General features: G+C 41.3%; 2 protein-coding genes across 3 annotated transcripts in view; one reads left to right on the top strand and one right to left on the bottom strand.

Moving 5' to 3' along the window:
- abcb10 (ATP-binding cassette, sub-family B (MDR/TAP), member 10) overlaps positions 1-19,358 on the bottom strand; it is a 36,126-nt gene extending 16,768 nt beyond the window's left edge. For both annotated transcript variants that reach the window (XM_080434982.1, XM_080434983.1), the window contains exons 1-6: positions 18,934-19,358; positions 16,683-17,071; positions 11,756-11,962; positions 8,845-9,047; positions 4,010-4,144; positions 2,940-3,086 (exon numbers count right to left, since the gene is read on the bottom strand). In XM_080434982.1, coding sequence (XP_080291108.1) covers positions 2,940-3,086; positions 4,010-4,144; positions 8,845-9,047; positions 11,756-11,962; positions 16,683-17,071; positions 18,934-19,001 — 1,149 coding nt within the window. In that variant the 5' untranslated portion in view covers positions 19,002-19,358. The remainder of the gene's footprint in view (positions 1-2,939; positions 3,087-4,009; positions 4,145-8,844; positions 9,048-11,755; positions 11,963-16,682; positions 17,072-18,933) is intronic.
- A 1,448-nt stretch (positions 19,359-20,806) lies between these two features.
- The window catches only part of urb2 (URB2 ribosome biogenesis homolog), a 41,744-nt gene continuing 39,200 nt past the window's right edge, over positions 20,807-23,350 (top strand). The window contains 1 exon segment of the mRNA XM_080423778.1: positions 20,807-20,876. The gene's annotated coding sequence lies outside the window, so the exon portion shown is untranslated.

Here is a 23,350-nt window from a genome sequence, read left to right as displayed (position 1 = left end):
TTCTCCCCGTGTCTCCTAGGGTAGGTACCCTCACCAAAACATGCAGTAATCCTGGTCTCTATACTGCCTCCCCCTGGTCAGCCGGGGCGCCTGATGGAGGGGAAAGGAACTGGTTGGAATAACGTGTTCCTTCCACGCGCTACGTCCAACCAGGGAAACTCTCCCCTGTCAGGTGACAAGAAGGTCAGTTGGCTCTCATGCATTGAAGGAGGCATGAGCTCGGCCCTGGCCTCCCTAGGTTGGCAGAGGGAAGGTAGTGCCCAGGATTACATAGACAATTGGCACTGGGTGTAAAAAATAGGGTTACAAAATCGTGGGATAAAAAAAAAAAAAAGCACATCCTCTCGTGTAAATATTGGGTGTGTTCGGAAAATTGCGCACCGGAGCGCACTCGCCTATTAGTTTGTATTGGCCAGTGCGCTCAGTGCTGTATTTTCGAACACACCCATTATCAACAATGAAACACACCTACGAAAACAGGTAAGAAAACAACAGGTGCTGTCAGTCCACCACCTGTTGACTTACAAAGTCGAACAAAAAGGTCCACACACCAACTATAGGGCATAGCAGTGGCGGCCATTTTCTGGTTCCACTTCAAAATAGTCAATGCATTTTTCCCATTGACGTTTCCAAAAATATTTATATCAATTCATTTAAGCCTAGAATCAAGCCATCCAGGGTCCTGGTGAATCATGACCATAAAACAGTTTTTTCTGTGATTTTCTTTTTATTTTATATTTAATTATATGATATACTATATTTAATAAATACCCTTTGTTTTGCCGTTTTCAAAAAAGTTTTCTCACAGAATCAAACGTTTTATGGTCATGATTCACCAGGACCATGGATGGCTTGATTCTAGGCTTAAACAATAATAATTGATATAAATATTTTTGGAAATGTCAATGGGAAAAATGCATTGACTATTTTGAAGTGGAACCAGAAAATGGCCGCCACTGCTATGCCCTCTAGCTCCCGTCTGAAGGACTTATATTGTTGCGTTGACGTTTCGAAATCTGAAAATGTCACTGCAGCACAGACAGCTCTTCAGACGGGAGCTAGCTGGAGGTGCTTTTGTTATACACAGAGTTACCACACATATTTAACCCATTTAATCCGAGAACGCATACTACTGTCATTTTAGATTTTTAGCTATAACCATTATTTTATACTTTGGGCTATTCCAAAATAGCAGATATACTGTAGCGCACTATGAGCTTGAAGATCTATTTTTTTTAGAGAGGCCGGATGTGGATCCATGTCAAAAATGCTTCCGCTCGGCCGCTCCAATGTTATCTCCTTGACTAAAAGCTTAATATCTCCATTTCTTTTTAACATGGTGGAAGTGAGACGTTTTCGATCGGCGATCACTCTGCAATGGAGGATCGTGTTAGAAATATTATTGTTCCAGGCGTTAGTCGGGACCCTCCACCGTCTCGCACGCACGCTTTGTTTACATGCGCTCCTCGTCGGGGCTTCTACAGCACGAAACATATCAACGTAAGTGGATGGAAGATATGCTGGCACTGAACGTACCCTATTTTAATAAACCTCTGGCACACAATGTGTTAAAACACTTGCAGGATTAATGTACCGGCTCCATTTAATCTCTGACAACATTCAACTAGATCTATCAATGTGTAACCCAGCCTAGGGATCATTTTCTAAGCAAAATAGAATAATAATTCTATACAAATCTTTTTTAAGACTGAAAATCAGCCGGGCTGACAGCTCTATGGGCCTAATGCATTGGTTCTCAAAGTGGGGGTCCCCAAATTATTTTGGGGGGTCCCCAGATGATAACCTTAATGTGCAACATTGTTTTCTCTCTCAACAGTAAACAATCCAACATACAGTATAAGTGTATACAGGGTATCTGCACATTTCTGAAGTTACAATTTAAGGACTTTTAATACAGCAAAAAAAAATAAGACTATTACTACGTCAAAAGTGATCAACAAACTATAGAAATGTGTCAACATTGGCCAAATTGTGAAATATTACCTGAGAGAGAGGCAAAAATGTTGAAAATAGCTTATCTACAAGCTTGTAGATCGGCTGTTTTCACAATATTATATTTATGTATTTAATATTTATTTGGAACCGAGTCAAACTAAATGTAATGCCTCAACTCCAACTGCTTGTCAGGGTGGGGGGTCCATAGTTCAAATATGATTATTTTGGGGGGGTCCCTAGTTCAAATATGATTATTTTGGGGGGGTCCCTAGTTCAAATATGATTATTTTGGGGGGGTCCCTAGTTCAAATATGATTATTTTGGGGGGGTCCCTAGTTCAAATATGATTATTTTGGGGGGTCCCTAGTTCAAATATGATTATTTTGGGGGGTCCCTAGTTCAAATATGATTATTTTGGGGGGTCCCTAGTTCAAATATGATTATTTTGGGGGGTCCCTAGTTCAAATATGATTATTTTGGGGGGTCCCCAGTTTAAATATGATTATTTTGGGGGGGTCCCTAGTTCAAATATGATTATTTTGGGGGGTCCCTAGTTCAAATATGATTATTTTGGGGGGTCCCTAGTTCAAATATGATTATTTTGGGGGGTCCCCAGTTTAAATATGATTATTTTGGGGGGGTCCCTAGTTCAAATATGATTATTTTGGGGGGTCCCCAGTTTAAATATGATTATTTTGGGGGGGTCCCTAGTTCAAATATGATTATTTTGGGGGGTCCCCAGTTTAAATATGATTATTTTGGGGGGGTCCCTAGTTCAAATATGATTATTTTGGGGGGTCCCTAGTTCAAATATGATTATTTTGTGGGGTCCCTAGTTCAAATATGATTATTTTGGGGGGGTCCCTAGTTCAAATATGATTATTTTGGGGGGTCCCTAGTTCAAATATGATTATTTTGTGGGGTCCCTAGTTCAAATATGATTATTTTGGGGGGTTGAGAACCACTGTCATACACAAACTTACCGCTCCGAAGAAGCCGGCCCTCATCCAGGCTTCCTTCCTGGCCAGGCCGAGGACCAGGTCAGCCTTCTGTGTGTACGTGTTGACCTCTGACAGCTCCTTACCGAACGCCCTGACCGTCCGCAAGTTACTGATACGCTCCTCTGCCAGCTGGGAACACACACACACACACACACACACACACACACACACACACACACACACACACACACACACACACACACACACACACACACACACACACACACACACACACACACACACACACACACACACACACACACACACACACACACACACACACACACACAGGTCATATCGTTAGCACAGTAGACCACAGTAGTATTGTGTGTATGTGGTAGTCGTCCGATTGCCGATGTCGAATTCAGAGAGTCCATAGAACACTGATTACCCGTGTTTGGACCCACATCTTGTTTTTCAAATAGATAAGTTTCTATTTAAGAACATTTAACTTATATGTATAAATCTCTCCTGTCGGGCAGAAACCAGCTACTATATGTCCACAATTTCAGGAAATGAAAAAAAATACATGTTTTTAGAACAACACAACACTGCCTCATCAAAGTTAGTTTGATGACCTCCTAACTCCACAAGTTGGAGTAGTAGTAGTTTAAGTAGTGGCCGATAGTTTGAGGAGCCAATGGAGTTAGGAGGTTTAGTCAGAAGAACTTTTTGAATACTTTTCATTGGTTAAATATTTATAAAAACCCACACACAGACGTAAAGGGTGTTCAAAAGATTTATACAAAAAATTAAAAGAAAGATGAAAAATGGATTCTGCCCAACAGCAACGATATATTAAACTTCTATATATGAATAGAACATTTAATTTAATACAATGAAAATAAGTAAATATAAAATACAAACAAACTGAAAAATGTATTCATTTAACCACTTAAGCCCAATTAAAAAGTTAAAAATAGCTAATAATCTACAAGGTTCATCACATCTTGTAGATGTGATGAAGTTTTTTAAAACGTTCTGAAAGTTTTGGTCAGGCTCTAGTACTGTATGTTAGGCTATGTGAGACGTTTGCTACACGTGTCCAGTACCTGCGTGGCTTGTGCCAGCGCGTCCTGCGTGCGTTTGGAGATGGAGCGCAGGAAGCGGCCGTAGAACACGGCCAGCAGCGCTACCGGAGGGACCACCAGCAAGACGAAGCCCGCCAGCGTGGGAGAGACATAGAACTGGAAGGAGGAGAGAGGAGAACGAGAAAGACGAGGAGGAGGAGGAGAGGAGGAAAGAGAGACAGAGAGAGGATGGGTGAGTGAGTTATGAGTGTAGCTTACAATTTAGCCATTTAGCAGATGCTCTTAATCCATTTTAGACTGGGAAAGAATCTGTGTCATTTTTTAGATTTCTTTGGGCTATTCAAAAATAGCAGATCTACAAGCGCAAAGCGCGGCACCGAGTGCCGCACTATAAGCTTGTAGATCTGCTATTTTTTGAAAAATCTTGCGCGAATATTTGAATATATGTATTTTTATAAGCGAACATTTTTAACTCAAATCTTTGCTTTTGGGGGGTCCCTGGAACGGCCAAATACATATCCTTTTGGGACTGATTATAGCAACACACGTTTTTTTTCCAAAAATAAACTGTTAGGATTTAGAAGACATTTGTAGAATCCTCCAGAAGCAAAGATTTGAGTTACAAATGTTCGGCTTTAAAAATTATATTAAAATAAATTCAAAGATTTGCACAAATTTTCAGGATTTTTCTAAAAATAGCAGATCTACAAGCTGCTATTTTTGAATAGCCCAAAGAAATCAAAAAAATTACACAGATGCGTTCCCGGTCTTAATGGGTTAATCCAGAGCGACTTACAGTAAGCACTGTAAACACAAGGTAATACGTCAAACGCATAGACTTAAGTCAACTACAAGTCCCACAATGCATTGCATCTAGAAATCCGCCGATCCCAAAGCTTCACATTCTGGCATTCATGAAGCCAGAAACCTACGTTTTCAAATTGTTATTTGAATAACATGAGCAAACTGTGACATAAAATAACACAAATAACACTGATAACTAATACCATACATGGGCAACTGGCGGCCCGGGGGCCACATGCGGCCCCTCACCTTCACTTAATGCAGCCCTCAGGTTAATATCAGAATAGTGATATATTATTGATTTCAGCTGTTATGATTCATAACATGCAAACATGACCCACTTTACTTACTTCAGTCTATATTAGTAATTTAATGACTTTTTTATGTCCAATGTATTTGTATTTAAGTTCATAAAGTTAACATACGTATAACTAAATGCATTTGGAATTAAATAAAAAAGGTTACTTCTCAGGATTCCAATTAAAAAATGCCTAAAAAGAATTCAGGATTCCAAAAATAGAAGTCCAAAATAGCAAAAATAGCAGATCTACAAGCTCAAAACGCGTTTTGAGCTTGTAGATCTGCTATTTTTGTGTGACATACTAGAACGGCATTAATTTACGAAAAAAGTAAAAAAAAAATAGGTTTCTGCCCGACAGCAACAAGATGCAATGTGGCCCCTGGAGTGAGTGTGGAAATATAGCGGCCCTCTCCATCATCAAAGTTGCATCACCCCTGAACTACACAATGCAAACAACCATGTTTTAAATTAAATGGTTTCAGCGACCCGTGGAACGCTACCATGGCAACCTACCATAACAACATTAAGTGTTAGTGTAGCTGTTTACCTGACGTCGTAACAGAAATGACGTCATTTCTATTACACGTTTACTCAACCGAGAAATGACTGTACTTCCTTGTAAGCCAGGAGGAAGAAGAAATGTTTGGTAGTGAAAGGAAAACCTGTTGGTCAACCCCCCCCCTGCCTCGGGAATAATACAACAGAAACTAAAGAAGTGAATAATACTTCGTTTGGATGGTAGAAGCTATAACACCTATTGCTCATTATGAGATGGCACCATTTGTGATTGTGTCTACTAGAGCTGTCAAACGAATATTCCATATTCGAATATTATTCGAATATTGGGAAAATATGTATATTCAAATATGAAAATGTATAATCGAATATTATAATAAAAAATAATAAAAAAAAGTAATGTTTAACTTTACCGGTATTTGACAGGGACAATACAAAAAACAATGTATCAACTTATAAAAACAAACAAAAGATATGTTTTATTGGATCCGAGCACTCGATACATTGTTTTTTTGTACTGTTTCTGTCAACAAAACATTTTTTTAAAGATTTTTTTATAATACTAATAATAATAATCAAATACTCAAATCTATTCGAATATCTGCAAATTTTTAAGACCAATATTCGAATATCATTTCTGAGTTAAGTTGACAGCCCTAGTGTCTACTCACTCTGTGTCTCAGAGGAGGGCTGTGACATCATCGATGAGGGAATCCAAGCCAATAGAAACGGCAGGTTTTCTATTCCTAGAAAGTTAGCGTGCTATAATGGAAGCTATTGTTCTCGCGTTAATAAAAAGAAAAGAAAGAAAAACCCTGCCCAACGATGATGTCACTGGTAGGCGGGTTGAGACAGACCGAGTAGATTCGCATCGGTTGATGTTTTATCAACAGGACCGACTATATGAAGACAGGTTGAAAAATGGGTGGAGTCGTCCTTTAATAATGAAATGTTGATTAGAACCAGTTGGTCAACAAAGCCTCTAGTCTAGGAATAGTGACTGGCAGGAACCCAGAGCAAGATAAGATAAGAAGGAAGCAACCGCACTTCCTCATAACAGAACCACAGGCACACCACACAAGACCTTTACACACTTAACTGGAACTGGGCGCTCAGATTACAGCACGTTTCCACATCTTAAAGGATTTGGAAATCTGGTAGATACTAGGGCTGTGCAATTAACCGGAAATATATCGAAACCGACATTTCAGAACCAACAACCGACTTAATCTAGCTCATTAATCCAGTGGTTCTCGACCTGTAGGGTTAGGACGCCCAGGGGGGTCCCCACATGATTTTTTGGGGGGTCCCCAGATGACAGTTAAGTGACAATTTAAGGCGGGGAAAAAAAAGACCATTACTGCATCAAAGGTAATCAACAAACTATACTATAAAAACACTGGCTAAATAATATGAGAACGAGATAGCTGATCTACAAGCTCACAACGCCTCGCGACACGAGGCGTTGTGAGCTTGTAGATCGGCTATTTTCACAATATTTATCTGTGGAGCCGAGTCAAACTAAATGTAACGCCTCAACTCCTACAATTCCAAATGCTTGTCAGGGTGGGGGGTCCCCTGTTCAAATATGATTCTTTTGGGGGGTTGTGGCATGAAAAGGTTGAGACCCACTGCATTAATCCATTAATCGAGAAGCAGTCGTTAATATATAGGAACGATACGTGTATCATAGAGTGGGTGCACGCACACATCTGCAAACACGCATGTACGTGTATTACATCAGTGGTTCTCAAAGTGGGGTTCGAGGACCCCCAGGGGTCCTTGAGGGAGTTCCAGGGGGTCCCCAGCTAAATGATAGATAGTTAGGAAAGAGGAACCAAATGGACCCTTATGGGTCTGTAACTCTGAGAGTGTACAAATTTGTACACTCTCAGAGTTAAATTAACATTGATTTTACAATATGAATTGGGGTCCCGCAGTGACAGAAATGCCATTAAATGGGGGTCCGTAGCCTCTAATGCATGTCAAACTGGGGGTCCTTGAAATCAAAATGGTTGAGAATCACTGCTATAGAGCCGTAAAAATCTTCTCTTATGGGGGTCCCTGGAATATCTTTTCAAATGGGGGTCCGCGGGCTAATACGTGTCAATTTGGGGGTTCTTGACATGAAAAGGTTTGATAAGCACTGTATTACATAATGGACGGAAATGATAGCATTTGGCCAGTAAATGAAGAATCTTATCGGCCACGTTGGCTACCAAACAAATACCTAACAGCGGAAACCCTGGCTAAACACATCAATTCAATTAGATCTCACAAATGTTATCTCTCTGTACAGCATAGCTTCTTTTATGTACTTTTGTATCTCAGTGGCTACAATGGAGCTCTGCTTCTTCTAACCCTGTGGTGAATATTGGAGGAGACGCCGGTAATAACTTGGGCCGTGAAGTCGCATTCAATTACAATAACCGACAAATCATCTCAATTGCATTTTATGTTTGCATGTGAGAGACATTCAAACACAAACTGAAACTATAGCCAGAGAAAGGAGAGCGTTAGAATTTTGACACTTATGGGTCCATTTGGTTCCATTTTGTAAACTCTCAGAGTTCAAGTAACACGTAGGATTTGACTGTGTAGATTTGGATCTCAAAGACAAAGAAATTATGGGAGTCCTTGAAATTAAAAAGGTTGAGAATCTCTGTTTTAACCCATTCAATCCTGGAACACATGTCTGTCATTTTTTGATTTCTTTGGGCTAGTCAAAAATAGCAGATTTACAAGCTCATAGCTATTTTAGAAAAATCGTGAAAATGTGTGCAAATATAGTTTTTAATCGAACACTTGTAAACTCAAATCTTTGCTTCTGGGGGGGGGGGGGGGGGGGGGGGGTCCCTGGAACATCATATTTTGAGATGGGGGTCCACGGCCAAATACATATAATTTTGGGGGTCCTTGACATGAAAACGTTTGAGAGATTTTATAGCAAAAAAATTGTTTTTACTGTTAGGATTTAAAAGACATTTGTAGAATCCCCCAGAAGCAAAGATTCAAATGGTCGCTTTAAAAATATATTATATATCCAATGATTTGCACATATTTTCACGTTTTCTCAAAAATAGCAGATCTACAAGCTCGAGCTTGTAGATCTGCTATTTTTTGAATAGCCAAAGAAATCTAAAAATGACACACAGATGCGTTCCAGGTCTTAATGGGTTAAAGATAAAATGTCATGCTATCATTATGATCAACCAATAGCAGCCGTTCTTCCTACCATCATGCTGACCCCGGCGGTTGCCTGGGCGACCGCCCTCAGGCCGTCAGACAGGTTGTCGGTGATGGAGCGGCCGACCAGCGCCGTGTCGGAGGAGAGGCGGTTGATGAGCTCGCCGGTTCGAGTCCGGTCGAAGAACGCCACCTCCTGCGTCAGGATGGAGGAGAAGAGGTTGACCCGGAGGTTCCGAATGATCTCCTGACCTGAGGAGGAGCGTGACACCACGGTTAGAGAGAGATACGAGAAGAGGGAGAGAGAGAGAGACAGACAGACAGAGATGGAGAAGAGAAATACAGCTAAGTTAACCAGTGTTTTTCAGGCCAAGGACCCCTTAGCTAAGAGAGAGATGAAGCAGGGACCCCCCACTACATATTGTATAACACAGAGCACCGAAGTCTGACGTAATTTACACATCCTACCTGGTTTGCGGTTTTCCACCCCCGTTCTGAATCCCCATAGACGTCTTTAATATCGCGTCAAATAAGGATAAGGATAATTCCTTTTAACACATTGAATGCCAATCGCGTAGATCTACGCGAACCTATTTAAAGCCGCAGCGTGCCAGTCGCGTAGATCTATGCGAACCGCCGATTCCCATTGTAATCGCCCCAGGTGCACTTTCCGAATTTTTTTGATCCATTTCCGTTTCCGGTTTCCGGTCGGAAACAGAATTATTCGGGTTCCGTTTTTTTCGATCGTATCCGCTTCCTGTCTGGGATCCTGTTTAAAACTCGATTTTCTCGGTTGTTGTTTTTCTCCTCGCTGATCACTGTTTACCGTTGATCGGCTGTATCTTCAAGATGGCGGCACGGATATTTTCGCTGGCCGTTTCTCACGGATCCGCCGTGTGTTTAGAACCAAATGAACGCGCACTTTTAACTTCTTTAGCGAGGTCTGTGGCGACATGAAAAAAACAAAAAAACAACAATAAAACGCTGGCACTGGTGAGTACATTATGAGATTAAACTCTGGCATGGAATGTGTTAACAGGACGTTCATGAAACAAGTCCTTGCGGGCTTGTTTCCAATGAGGGCCTGTGAGCAATTAGGGGTTAAGAGTCTTGCTCAGGGACAAATTTCATTTCATCGACACATATGCTGGCGTGGCCTGGAATCGTACCTGGGGCAACCAGGGCCTCTGGCTCCCTAGGCGGGCTCACTAACCACTCAGCTATGGCCGCCCCAAATGTGAACTGAATAAGAACTGTGTTCCAAAAATAAACAAATGATCCGGCGGTTTGACTCTTATGGATATGAAGCATCAACTGACGGTGAGAAAACCATAATGTTACATTTTCGCCAGAAACAGACTGTATCAAATATAAGTGACTGACTATCATAAACGATACAGAGCCTCCTCCCTGACAATATCGCTGAGACAGTTTGTTTATTTTTGGACCACAATTCTTATATGAGACGATTCTATGATGACCCAATGTTATTCTCCATAGAGACATTACTTTACGAACCAGGGGATGAACGAGTGACGTCAGGACTTCTGTACTCTATTGTGTTGCAGATTAAACTTTTTCCTAGACTTCATAGATAGCTTCATTATAATGGGTGTTGTGTCAATCCATGTTGGTTTGTTGACTTATCTTTACTATTAATAATATGTTGGATTCATTGTTAATGTGTATTTTCAGACCTTTAACCACTTAAACCCTCAATAGTTAGCATACTTGACCTTTAGCTCTGTACTTGGTCTGCTCTTTCCCCCCCCCTCTACACCAAACTCACAGCGTGAGGCGTTGTGAGCTTGTAGATCTGCTATTTTTGATAGCGGCAAGAAGTGACGCGCTGTGAGCTTGTAGATCTGCTATTTTTGAAAAATCTTGAAAATGTGTGCAAATCTTTTCATATATATATATCTTTTAAAGCAAAGGTTTTTGACTCAAATATTTGCTTCTGGGGGTCCCTGGAACAAAATATTTTGAGATGGGGGTCCAAGGCCAAATACATATAATTATGGGGGTCCTCGACATGAAAAAGTTTGAGAACCGCTGACATAGCAACATACGTTTTTCAGAAAACTGTTGGGATTTAGAAGACATTGGTTGAATCGGCCTTAGGTCTTAAGAGAGTCTGCTAAATACCTCAATGGGCACCAAGTGCCCAGGGGACCAAGTACAGGCCCCAGGGGGACCCCGGTCAACTAAGTATAGGGTCTTAAAGGGCAAGACCACTTTGGTAGAGGTTTGGGTTGTGTAGTTACCTTGCCATGATGTAACTCCAAAGGTGGACAAGAAATCGAACATAATTGATTAGAAATTGATAATTCAAAATATGCTCTTCATTGACTTACATTGTACGGTAAAACAGCTCTCAAAGTCACTCTTTTACCCCATAAACGAATGCAAACAAAGTTGATTCAGACAATATAGAACATCACCAAACCCAGTACTGTTTATTTTTTTAATAAAAATGTCAACTTCCTGTTGATTTTACCATTTTTATTAAGAAGAAAACCCGGACTGGATCCACGGATCCGGATTCGGATCTTCAAATAGTAAAATCAACAGGAAGTTCACATTTTTATTAAAAAAACAAACAGTACTGGGTTTGATGATGTTCTATATTGTCTGAATCAGCTATGTTTGTGTTCGTTTACGTGCTAAAAGAGTGACTTTGAGAGCTGTTTCACCGTACAATGTAAGTCAATGAGGAGCATATTTTGAATTATCAATTTCTAATCAATGGAGCAATTATTTTTGATTTCTTGTCCACCTTTGGAGTTACATCATGGCAAGGTAACTACACAACCCAAACCTCTACCAAAGTGGTCTTGCCCTTTAAGTAGTTGTAAAAACTCAAGCCCATCCAGATTGTCCCAGGCCGAGTCATTACTAGACGCGTTCTGTATCTGCAGCTGATTCTAAATCACGCTGGTTTTGGGCCGCGTGTGTCTCACCTGAGGTCTGCATGAGGTAGACCCTGGCCGCGTTGGCGGCCCCTCCACACAGGAAGACGCCGGTCAGCATGATGCAGAGGGACGTGAGCGAGGCGGCCATGCTCTCCGTGTCGGCCCCCGCCGTGTAGATGGTGTCGATCACTCTGCCCAGGAAGAACGGAGCGGACATGGTCACTCCGCTGGACACCACCAGGAAACCGACCGCGGCTGGACGAGGAGGAGACACACAAACACCACGGTTAGGTACAAGTACCGTTATTTATTCATTTTTCAAAAAATTTTATCCCGTGATTTTTGTAAAGGGACCAGTCGAAATGTACAGAAGGGGGTCCCTGGAGGAAAATAGGGGAGGGTCATGCCTTTCTATTTTTAGTACAAGGGAGGGTCAGCTAATTTTACTTTGAATCCAAGGGAGGGTCATGCAATTTTGAATTGATAAAATAGTCCATTTTTATATACATTTTTAGGACAGCAGAACAGTGGTCAATGACCCCTCTCTATTTCAAAGGATACAAAGGATTCAAATCCAGTAACACCTTGGTCTATTTAGAATCAATGACGGTCGTTAACAAGCCATCAACGCACAGCAAGTGTGAACGACCCAGTCACATCTATTCAGCGTCTTAACGATGGTGGTTGAACAATTAAGCAACACTTCAACAGGTGTTAGGCATATTAGAGAGATGCTTTATCCCAATTTCCAACACAGAGATATCCTCTTTTAAGTGTGTTTTTGTTGCTCATAGAATTACATACACCAGGTAGGTTTCAATGACCAATTTATAACTGGATATTCATAATCATTTGAAGTAATTCTGTGCATGTGATTCATTTGGATCTATATGGACAGTCGTGCATAGATGCCAGCCTAGCTCCACAAGTAAAACCAGAATCATCAGGCCATAATTGATAGCCTAATTGTTAAGACTTAGACAGGGGCCATTTTCGAATTGCACAAGTACAAGCAAGCACATGCGATTTATATGGACACATTTCCTACTAATGATGACTCAACCAGGTACAGTTTCCCTTGAAATTCTAACTCCCATTTCTGTGGAAGTATTTAAGGGAGGTTTTAGTACATCAAGGTAAATACAGGCTTTTATTTGACGTATGATGACGCATCAATGTTGTCAGTTACTTGGAAGTCGGATGTCTGACTCGGAGTCGGATGTCCGACTTCCAAGTAACTGACAACATTGATGCGTCATCATACATCAAATAAAAGCCTGTATTTACCTTGATGTACTAAACCCTCCCTTAAATACACTCTATGCTGTGTGCGTGTGTAAAACTGTCATCCTTGAGTTGAATTTTCTTTCTGTTGTCACGCACATTAACAGTATCCACCATCGATACAATAAAATATAATACAAATCTTCACTTTCCTACATTACTAAATGCATGGTCAGGGACCACATGCAATACCTCCACGGACCACCAGTTGAAAACCCATGATGTAGGCAACAGTGTAGTCACTGTAGTTAATAATTATGGGATTCAATGGGTTTCCCACATGTACGTTTAGAACACTGTCCATTCTGCTACCACTACAGACACTACACTGTGCATTTAGCAAGACTGACTACAGTAATGTTCTAATCAATGTGGAAAGCAAAACATCGGACATATTATCAGTTTTAAATGTCATGTTGTTGTATTTGATGGGGAGGGTTAGGGGTGTCAAGATAACACTAATTTCACGATACATACATGATGTTGGGCATATGATACATTATTAATGTTCTTTTCTCATGTATCATCAACATTGGCCACCATCATCTTTTTTTTTTTTTTTTTTTTTTAATCCCGCGATTTTTGTAACCCATCTTTTTCACCCGGTGCCAATTTCCTAAGTGATCCTGGGCGCTACACCAGCCCTACACCAGTATTACTGGTCACCCCACAGTAGGGAGGCCAGGGCCGAGCTCATGCTTCCTTCAGGCATGAGAGCCAACTGACCTTCTTGTCACCTGACAGGGGGGAGTTTCCCTGGTTGGACGTAGCGCGTGGAAGGAACACGTTATTCCAACCAGTTCCCTTCCCCTCCATCAGGCGCCCCGGCTGTCATGGGGGAGGCGGTATAGTGACCAGAATTACTACATGTTTTTGTGAGGGTATTAACTACCCTAGGAGACACGGGGAGAACATGCAAACTCCACACAGAGTAGGCCCTTTCGCCAACCCCACCTAGGGTATGGGTGCTGATGACGCGGAGGAGAAGACACGCCCCCAGCGCCCACAGCGTCCCCGGCGGGAATCGAACCCAGGACCTTCTAGCTGTGAGGCGACAGCGCTACCGACTGCGCCACCGTGCCTCTTGGCCATCATCTTTAGTTTAAAATAAAAATTATAAAGCTCTTAAAAAAACAATTACAAAGTGCTTTGTACACACAAATAAATACATTTGTGCAAGCTTAAGGGAGAAGTGAAGTTCTCACTAACTATAAACCCATTGTTTCAGAGGACAGATAGACACTAATATAACAAATATAATATAATATAATATAACACTGCATAACTATAAATTCCACAAACCTCATATTTTTGTCATCTGGACTTTACGAACAAAGTGCAGCCTAGTTATTTCCAACAGCTCAAAAAAATAATATATTAACTATAATACCGTACAGTATAATACCATGTAAACAATCTTAGATTAGATGTAGGCCTATTTGAGAGTGCAGACTGGCATAACTGCTTTGACGCACATTAACGAGCGTCAACGAGCATCAGCTGACACACAACACCTCCCCTCTGCAGTAAACTGAAAGTGACTGGAGTCGGTTTCATTTCTCTCCAAAATATCTTGAATATGATGGAAGACATGATTAATAATTACTGTGATTATGATAAGCTTTACATTTCGTATCATACACCATACAGTAAGAACTCCTATAACTTTCACCGGCAAAAAAAATAAAGAAAACGATAGGCTATATCGTGGGAGGCTATATCGTGGGACAATAAATCGTGACACTCCTATAGGCGGGGAGGGTTAATCTTTTTTTTGTAATCACTTGGGGAGGGTGGGAGGGCATTGATTTTTTTTTTAGTCAAAGGGAGGGTCATGGCATTTTAGATCAGGGCACATACATTTTCTCCAGGGGTACCCTTCTTTAAAAATCGACCTGTCCCTAACCCAATTTTTTTCACCCAGTGCCAATTGTCTAAGTAATCCTGGGCGCTACACTCCCTCTGCCAACCTAGGGAGAACCCGGAGCTCACCTCATGCCTCCTTCAATGCATGAGGGCTAACAAGCCTTCTTATCACCCGACGGAGGGGAGTTTCCCCGGCAGGACGTAGCGCGTGGAAGGAACACGTTATTCCCCGGCTGACCAGGGGGAGGCAGTATAGACACCAGTATTACTGCATGGTTTTTGTGAGGGTATACCTACCCTAGGAGACACGGGGAGAACATGCAAACTTCACACAGAGTAGGCCCTTTCGCCAACCCCACCTAGGGTATGGGCACTGATGACACGGAGGAGAAGACACGCCCCCAGTGCCCACAGCGTCCCCGGCGGGAATCGAACCTGGGACCTTCTGGCTGTGAGGTGACAGCGCTACCGACTGCACCACCGTGCCCCCACATAGTACCATTATTTAAAAGGTACAGGAGCACTCCAATGCCGTTTTGACTATGCATGCAACTCATGGTACTCTAGCACCTCAAAAGGCATTAAAAGCAAAACTTCAGACCTCTCAAAACAAACAGGTTACTACTTCTAAGCCCTGCTCATTAGGGTGGGATGGCTCAGGGTAGAGGACAGAGGACAGCAACTTGCAATGGGCCTGGTCTACAAGATACTCAAGGGACGACCAGTGCCCATGCACCTGTCTAACTACTTCAAAAAAGTGAGTGAGTGCTTGAGTATATATATTGAGAACGCAATACTCAAGTAAAGTAAAACAATACTTTAAAAAATCCTCTCTGTCGTATTGGAAACCTCACACGTCCGAAACTGTTCCTTTTCAGGATTCAAATTCAAAAAGTGTGTTTCAAGCGTTAATTAATTAATTAATTTACGAAAAAGAGTTTGAATATGAAGACAAGCGGTTTCTGCCCGACAACAACGATATGTACTGTAGTTCAGTCAGTCAGTTTCCCCCACTGCTTCCTGTCAGTGAGGAGGGGGAGGAGCCACTGCTTCCTGTCAGTGAGGAGGGGGAGGGGCCACTGCTTCCTGTCAGTGAGGAGGGGGAGGAGCCAGCCTTCTGTTACATTACACTGTAATGATTACAGCAGCCCTGAGCGAGGTGACCTGAGGTGACCTGGCCACACCATTCATAATAACTGCTTATGATAATTATCGTTGCTGTCGGGCAGCCAGAGACCTCCTATCTCCATAGTTCAACTTTTCGTGTTTCTTTTTGTTGCAAAGCTTTTAATACTTTTAATAATCTAATTCAGAAATGGTCAAAACGTAGCAGATCTACACGGTCGCAATGCTATATTTGGCCAATTTTGAAAAACTTTTTCTATTTACGTGTCAATGCGATATTATGGTCACAATGTCGATATGGAGGTATTTGGTCAAACACATTGTGATATTCAATATTCGTGATATTTTGTCGCCATTACCCCAGCCCAATCCATATAGGATACCATAACAGGCAAACAGCTCTATGGATCATTGGTTCTCAAAGTGGGGTCCGGGGACCCCCAGGGGTCCTTGGGGGGGGGGGGGTTCCAGGGGGTCCCCAGCGAAATGTGTTAATATAGCATCACAATTATTTTAACCACTTTAACCTTTTATACTTTCTACTATTCAAAAACAGCAGATATACAAGCTCTGCTATTTTCTTTTAAAATCCCTGGCACAAAATATTTTTGAGAGGGGGGTCCTCAGCCAAATACATATCATTTTGGGGGGGTCCATGACGTGAAAATGTTTGAGAACCACTGCTATAGATAATACACACCAGCTAGTCTCCATCTCTCAGGGTGAGCGAGTTGCAGAATCCGCCTGACGTCGCCGATTGGAACGGAGGTCGGGGTCTGATGTTCGCCGTCCTCCACCTGAGCCGTGGCCTGCGGCGGCGGCGTCTTCTTCTTCTTCACGGACGTTCCTTCAGAGTCCGCGGTAGAAGAAGAAGAAGAACTGTACATGGACACAGGTGTGTGCGTGACGGCCCTCCATGACGGCGGCGGGTGGTGATGTCTCCTGGACCAGACATGATGGTTGTGTGTGTGGAGCAGACAGCTCCTCAGGACCACAGCGTTCTGGAGGAGGAGGACGGCTGAGGGTTTAGCCACCTGTGGAGCGTCTCCATCAGTCCTCAGGTGGTTCTTCTCAAAGCATGATGAGAACCTGAGAGTAAGGGGGGCAGAGGGGGGGGGGGGGGCTAGTTAATCAGACTTATCGACATACATGGGCAACTGGTGGCTCGGGGGCCACATGCGGCCCCCACCTTCACTTAATGCGTCCCGCAGGTTAATATCAGAATACTGATATATTATTGATTTCCAATGCAAACATGACCTGCTTTAATGACTTCAGTCTATATTAGTAGCTTAATGACTAGTATTAAAATGTTATTGTCCGTTTTATGTCCAATGTATTTATATTTAAGTTCATAAAGTTAACATAAGTATAACTAAATGCATTTGAAAAAAAAAAATCCTTTTCAGGATTCCAATTAAAAAATAGCAAAAACAAATTCTGAATTCCAACAAATAAATAGCAAAAAAACATGTCGCACTGCGACACGCTTTGAGCTTGTAGATCGGCTATTTTTGCTACTTTTGTGGGATATAGAATGGCGAAACAACTTAGAATACGGAGAGACAGTATATGCATCGTGGCCCTCTGGAGTGAGTGTGGAAATATAGAGGCCCTCTCCATCATCTAAGTTGCATCACCCCTGATTTAACCCGTTAAGGTGAGGCCGATTCTACAAATGCATTCTAAATCAGTAGTTCTCCTTCACTACTTTCAAGATTTTTGAAAGCTGCTATAGCTTGTATATCTCCAACACTAAAATCTAAAACTACATGGATTTTGATCTAGAGGCTCACAACCTTTTCGCATCATGGCGCACAGAGCTTGCTGATCAGCACACACACACACACACACACACACACACACACACACACACACACACACACACACACGCACACACACACACTTCCTGCCATTTAAATAGCTCTATATTCTGATAATAATCATTGATGTCAGACTACTAGAAAGTTTGTTCTCTTTAGTAAACAGAGCATATATGTTCAGGTTGGGCTACCAATTTTCATCCAATCAGGAGAGAGAAACAAGTGAAATTAGAAGAGATAAAACATAAAAATAAATAAGATACAACTGAATACTTATCTAAAAATCAAGCTGATAAATGGGTTTTCTTTCTCCTCATTGGATGAAATTGTCAACCCACCTGAAAACGTATTTCCTGTTATACTATTAAAGAGCTGGAGAGAGAGGACAGACCTATAGCCTTGGATCAAGACTATCATAGACGTATTTTTATCGATTTTGACATTTTATATTAGTGTCTTATAAAAGATAGTCTCATACCATGACAGTCATGGACCCACTTGTTCCTGGTTTTCGATCCTTATTACATTTACAACTCTCACATGTACATACACGTTCAGGTTTCAAATATAAAGTGCTGACCCCTGAGCCACGGATGTTACAAGTTGAGGCGCACCACGATAAGTACCCTTATCTCCCGTATTATTCAATAAAAATCATTTTAATCTGATCGGCGGCCATTTTCTATTGTATTTCTTTATAATGTATCAGAGTGCAATACACCTACCAACCGGTAGTGTCGCATTGTTGAAAGCATCGGAGAAAATTCGGAGAAAATGGCCGGCAATCAGATTAAAAAGCTTTTTATTGAACAATACGGAATATACAAATACTTAGACCTTTTGCGGCTCAACTTGTTACATCCGTGGCCATGGGGGTCAGCACTTTATATTTGAAATATGAACGTTTATGTAGATGTAGCAGTTGTAAATGTGAAAAAAAAATCGCAAACCAGGGACAGACGAGCGTCATGTGAACCATGGCTAGATCCAAGGCTAGGTAAGGAGACCTTACTGAACGAACAGTAACGATTACTATCAGACAGTTACATATAAAGCGAATAATGACGCTTACAGCACCTGAACAGTAATCAATAACCGCTGATATAATCTACATGTTAACAGTCCTACCTGTGCAGACCCCGTCCTCCAAACAGCTCCATCCTCCTACAGGTCGACAGATACACTAACAGTCTCATCTTCTCGCTTCTTCTTCTTCTTCTTCTTCTTCTTCCAAACAAAACGACTATTCGAAATTTAAAAAACTGTCACATTCGCCGAAACAGTCCAATCCGAATATTAATATCCGATCCTCCAAACCCACCACGACTCACAAGCCAAGATAAAGTCCCAAACATGTCGCCATCAGCTCAGAGTCCCCAGTGTGTCCTTGTCTGTCTCCACAGCTTCAATGGTTCGAGTCCCCGATCTCTGTCTACATGGTCTGGTTTTTAGGACCGTTAGTGACCGTTAGTGTCATGTTTTATCAGTTAGATGACACAACACACAGGGCTCTCCTCTCTTATCGACACACAGCAGCAGTCACACTGTGTGTGTGTGTGTGTGTGTGTGTGTGTGTGTGTGTGTGTGTGTGTGTGTGTGTGCCACCAACACCCAGCTGTCACTGTCATGTGTCGCTGAAGAGGACGATCAGGGACCACCACTCCCTCCCAGAGGACCCCCACCCACCCACTGTGACCCACACCCACACCCACCCACTGTGACCCACCCAGACCGGTTGAGCCAGTGGTACAGAGAGAGAGAGAGAGAGAGAGAGAGAGAGGTGATCGTGTTGTTTACATGAGAGACTAGAGTCCTCTGTGTGTGTGTGTGTGTGTGTGTGTGTCTCTGTGGGTGAAATCAATGGCCGATCACTGGAGCCTCTGGCCAAACTTTTCCCAGCAGCCATGAACAACAGATCACCGACCATTATATACACACTGTGCCTAAAGGACAGTTTCATAAGTTCTGCTGCAGTTTGTTTTGTTTTATTTGTTTGTTTCTTTGGCTTACTTTTCCTTCTCTATTATTATTTTTGGCTTGATTTTTTTTTTTCCTCATTTAAAAATAATAATAATTGTATATTTTAAAATACATTTATTTTATTGTTTTATTTTTCTCTCTGAAGTGGCCATGGTTCACATGACGCTCGTCTGTCACAAGCGTCATGGAACCACTTGTTCCTGGTTTGAGAATGTTTTACATTTACAACCGCTACATCTACATAAACGTTCACATTTCAAATATAAAGTACTGACCCCAAAGCCACGGATGTAAAAAGTTAAAGCGCTTTGCTCCAAGTACCCGTATCTTCTGTATTGTTCAATAAAAAGCATTTTAATCCAATCGGCGGCCATTTTTATTTTATTTGTATAATGTATCAGAGTGCACTACACCTCCAAACCGATAGGGGCGCGTAGTTGAAAGCCTACGGAGAAAATTCAAAGAAAATGGCCATTATTTGGATTAAAACACTTTTTATTGAACAATACGGTAGATATGGGTACTTAGACCCAGGCGCTTTAACTTGTTACATCCGTGGCTTTTAGGTAAACACTTTATATTTGAAATCTGAACATTTATGTCGATGTAGCGGTTGTAAATGTAAAATATTCTCAAACTTGGAACAAGTGGTTCCATGACTGTCATAATATGACAGTCATGTTTCAGGGCTATCTCTGGAGTTATTATTTTACGTATGAAAATGAAGAAAATACAAAAATTACATGAAAACAATTTTTAAAGAGGACATAGGCTATTATTAACACATCATTATTTTCATATTATATTTTTATTGAAAAATATTGAAATAAATAAATAGGCCCTGTGTATTTTATTTCTTCACTGTAGTAAAAAAAACCTCATATTTAAGCACAAAATTATGTATTTAAGGTAAAATTAACGCTCACATACATAATAACACCATAGAGTTATTACAATAGATTATAACACCCACCAAACATTTATCATTCAGCACTCGATTACTTGCGTCTGCGCAAGAGGAGGAGGTCAGAGTTGAAAGTTGAAAGTGTGCGTTCGTCTGACAACAGTAGGACACGTGCAGAGTGAAACCTGTAAGTTATTACAGTAATATATTACATCTGATCTATTACATGTTGTGGATGAGTATTATTCATACAAAGCAGCTGCTCTGTGAAGCTGTTGTTAAAGCTGGGTCGCTGTTCCTTCAGCAGCACATCAGTGTTAGCCTGATGCTAGGCTAACTGAACCAGCATGTTGGATTGGTTTGTTTATGGAGTTAAAGAATGCCTTTCAGATGTACTCTATAGAGTCTTCTACTGAGTCTCCTGTTGACAGGAATGCGACAAAAATAATAAAATCTCCATGAAATTCAAGGCTTCATGGGGTGTGTGTAATTGATAGAAAATAAGTAGATTTTTGGGTGAACTATTCCTTTAACTCCAAGCTCTGTACTACTATGGTATTTAAAGACATATGGCAACATAGCCCTGTGATATACATATTATAATGTATCATATAATGTAATATCACAGCCATTCTGGGGCAACAGATCATTTTAAATGCTGCAAATTCAAATAAAGTGGGGGAAAAAACTGTACTTAAGTAACAATTTTGCATTCTCATAAACAATGAATATGTTATACATATTTTGGAAATCAAGTGTTTTTTTTTGCAGTAAAAGCCAACATTCAGGTTGTGTGATGTGATGAGTGGTAGAAGTCCACCCTGGGTAAACTCACCCAAACTCCCTCTATAAACACATACAAGGATACGTTGTATCATCAACATACATTTAGTTTAACTGTCAACAATGGAGAGGAACCCAAGTATTGCACTGACAGCTAGTAAAGAATGCTCGATATTTTAAGTCATTGACGTAATCTTAAAGTCATTTCCATATCATTTAATTGCTGTTTAGATATGGATTTGATTTGAGTGCACAGGGATCTCATTTTAAATAAGCCAGTGCTTTTATGAGCGATCCAGTTTAGAGGACCTTGTATTGTGAATTGTACTTCCATGTCTTTCTAAATAAAGTATTCAATCAATCAATCAATCAAAGACTAGTACTTTATGTAAAGTTGCTCTTTATCTGTGGCTCTACCTTTTATAAGTTGTGGCTCAGGATCCAAAAGAGCAGCTTCTTAATCTTAACCACTTAAACCTTTATACCAGCGATTACGAGTATTGAAAATGTGCCCCCAAATAATTTGCAAAACAACGTTATGATTAGTGGTGCACGATAAGTATCGGCCCGATAATTATCGGCCCGATATCAGGAATTATGACGTCATCCCGATAGACCCGATAAAATTATTTATCCCGATAATTTACCCCGATAATATATAATATTTGTCAGCTGTGATCTGCATGGATTCTCTCGGTTAGACACCGTTGTGTGGAGAAGTATAACTCTTCGGTTAGACACCGTTGTACTGGAGAAGTATAACTCGGTTAGACACCGTTGTGTGGAGACTCTCTCACACAGCAGCAGCACAGCCCCTCCCCTCCCCACACACACACAGCGACGCTACACACACAGAGAGAGAGAGAGAGAGAGAGAGAGAGAGGAGAGCTGGTTGAGACCTGGTCTCAAACGTGTTACGTCTTGGATAGACCACTGTCTGGAATAATAACTGATCATCATACATACAGGTCTACTACTAACCTCTGATGCTGTTGTCATCTTAAATTGACCAGCTAAAGTAACATTTTAGACTAAGTGTTCTCCAACTTGCTTGGAGATCACAGTGGTGTGGTGGATGCGTTTAAGGCATGTTGCCAATCAGCTGTGTAACATTAGCAGGTTAACGATGGCTCGTTGAGGCTGTGCATTTGACCCTGATTTGACCACACAAAAGCACTAATTAATGGCAGCTGTAAGTAACCGGTTGTCTGTCGTCTGTGTCTTGTGTATGTTTAATAGCCAATTGAATGTTTTCTGTACCCTAGAGCAGTGGTTCTCAAACTTTTTCATGTCAAGGACCCCCAAATTGACACTTATTAGCCTGCGGACCCCCATTTGAAAATATATGCCAGGGACCCCCATAAGAGAAGATTTTTTACAGCTCTAGCAGTGATTCTCAACCATTTTAATTTAGAGGACCCCCAGTTTGACATGCATTAGGGCTACAGACCCCCATTTAATGGCATTTCTATCACTTGGACCCCAATTTCTATCGTAAAATCTATGTTAATTTAACTCTGAGAGTGTACAAATGGAATTGGACCCGTCAGAGTTACAGACCCATAAGGGTCCATTTGGTGCCTAATCTATCATTTAGCTGGGGACCCCCTGGAACTCCCTCAAGGACCCCTGGGGGTCCCCAGACCCCACTTTGAGAACCAAAGCCCTAGAGATAAAGTAATTCCCTCTCCCTTATGCTAAACTTAAAGTGACTTCTAAGGTTACTTCTCCTCAAAAAGACAACTTTATTTTCCTTTCTCAATGACAAGCATATTATTATTGCATTTTGGCTATGTGCAATAACTGCAAGCCAATGTTCATAGGCATTGTCTGTATTTGTCTTCATTATTTCTTGAATTCCTATTTCTTTAGTTGCCA

Source organism: Gymnoscopelus braueri, assembly GCF_963280865.1.
Source record: "Gymnoscopelus braueri genome assembly, chromosome: 1".
Classification (NCBI taxonomy): Eukaryota; Metazoa; Chordata; class Actinopteri; order Myctophiformes; family Myctophidae; genus Gymnoscopelus; species Gymnoscopelus braueri.
The sequence above is the reverse complement of the archived record's forward strand: the minus strand, read 5'-3'. Positions and strand labels throughout refer to the sequence as shown.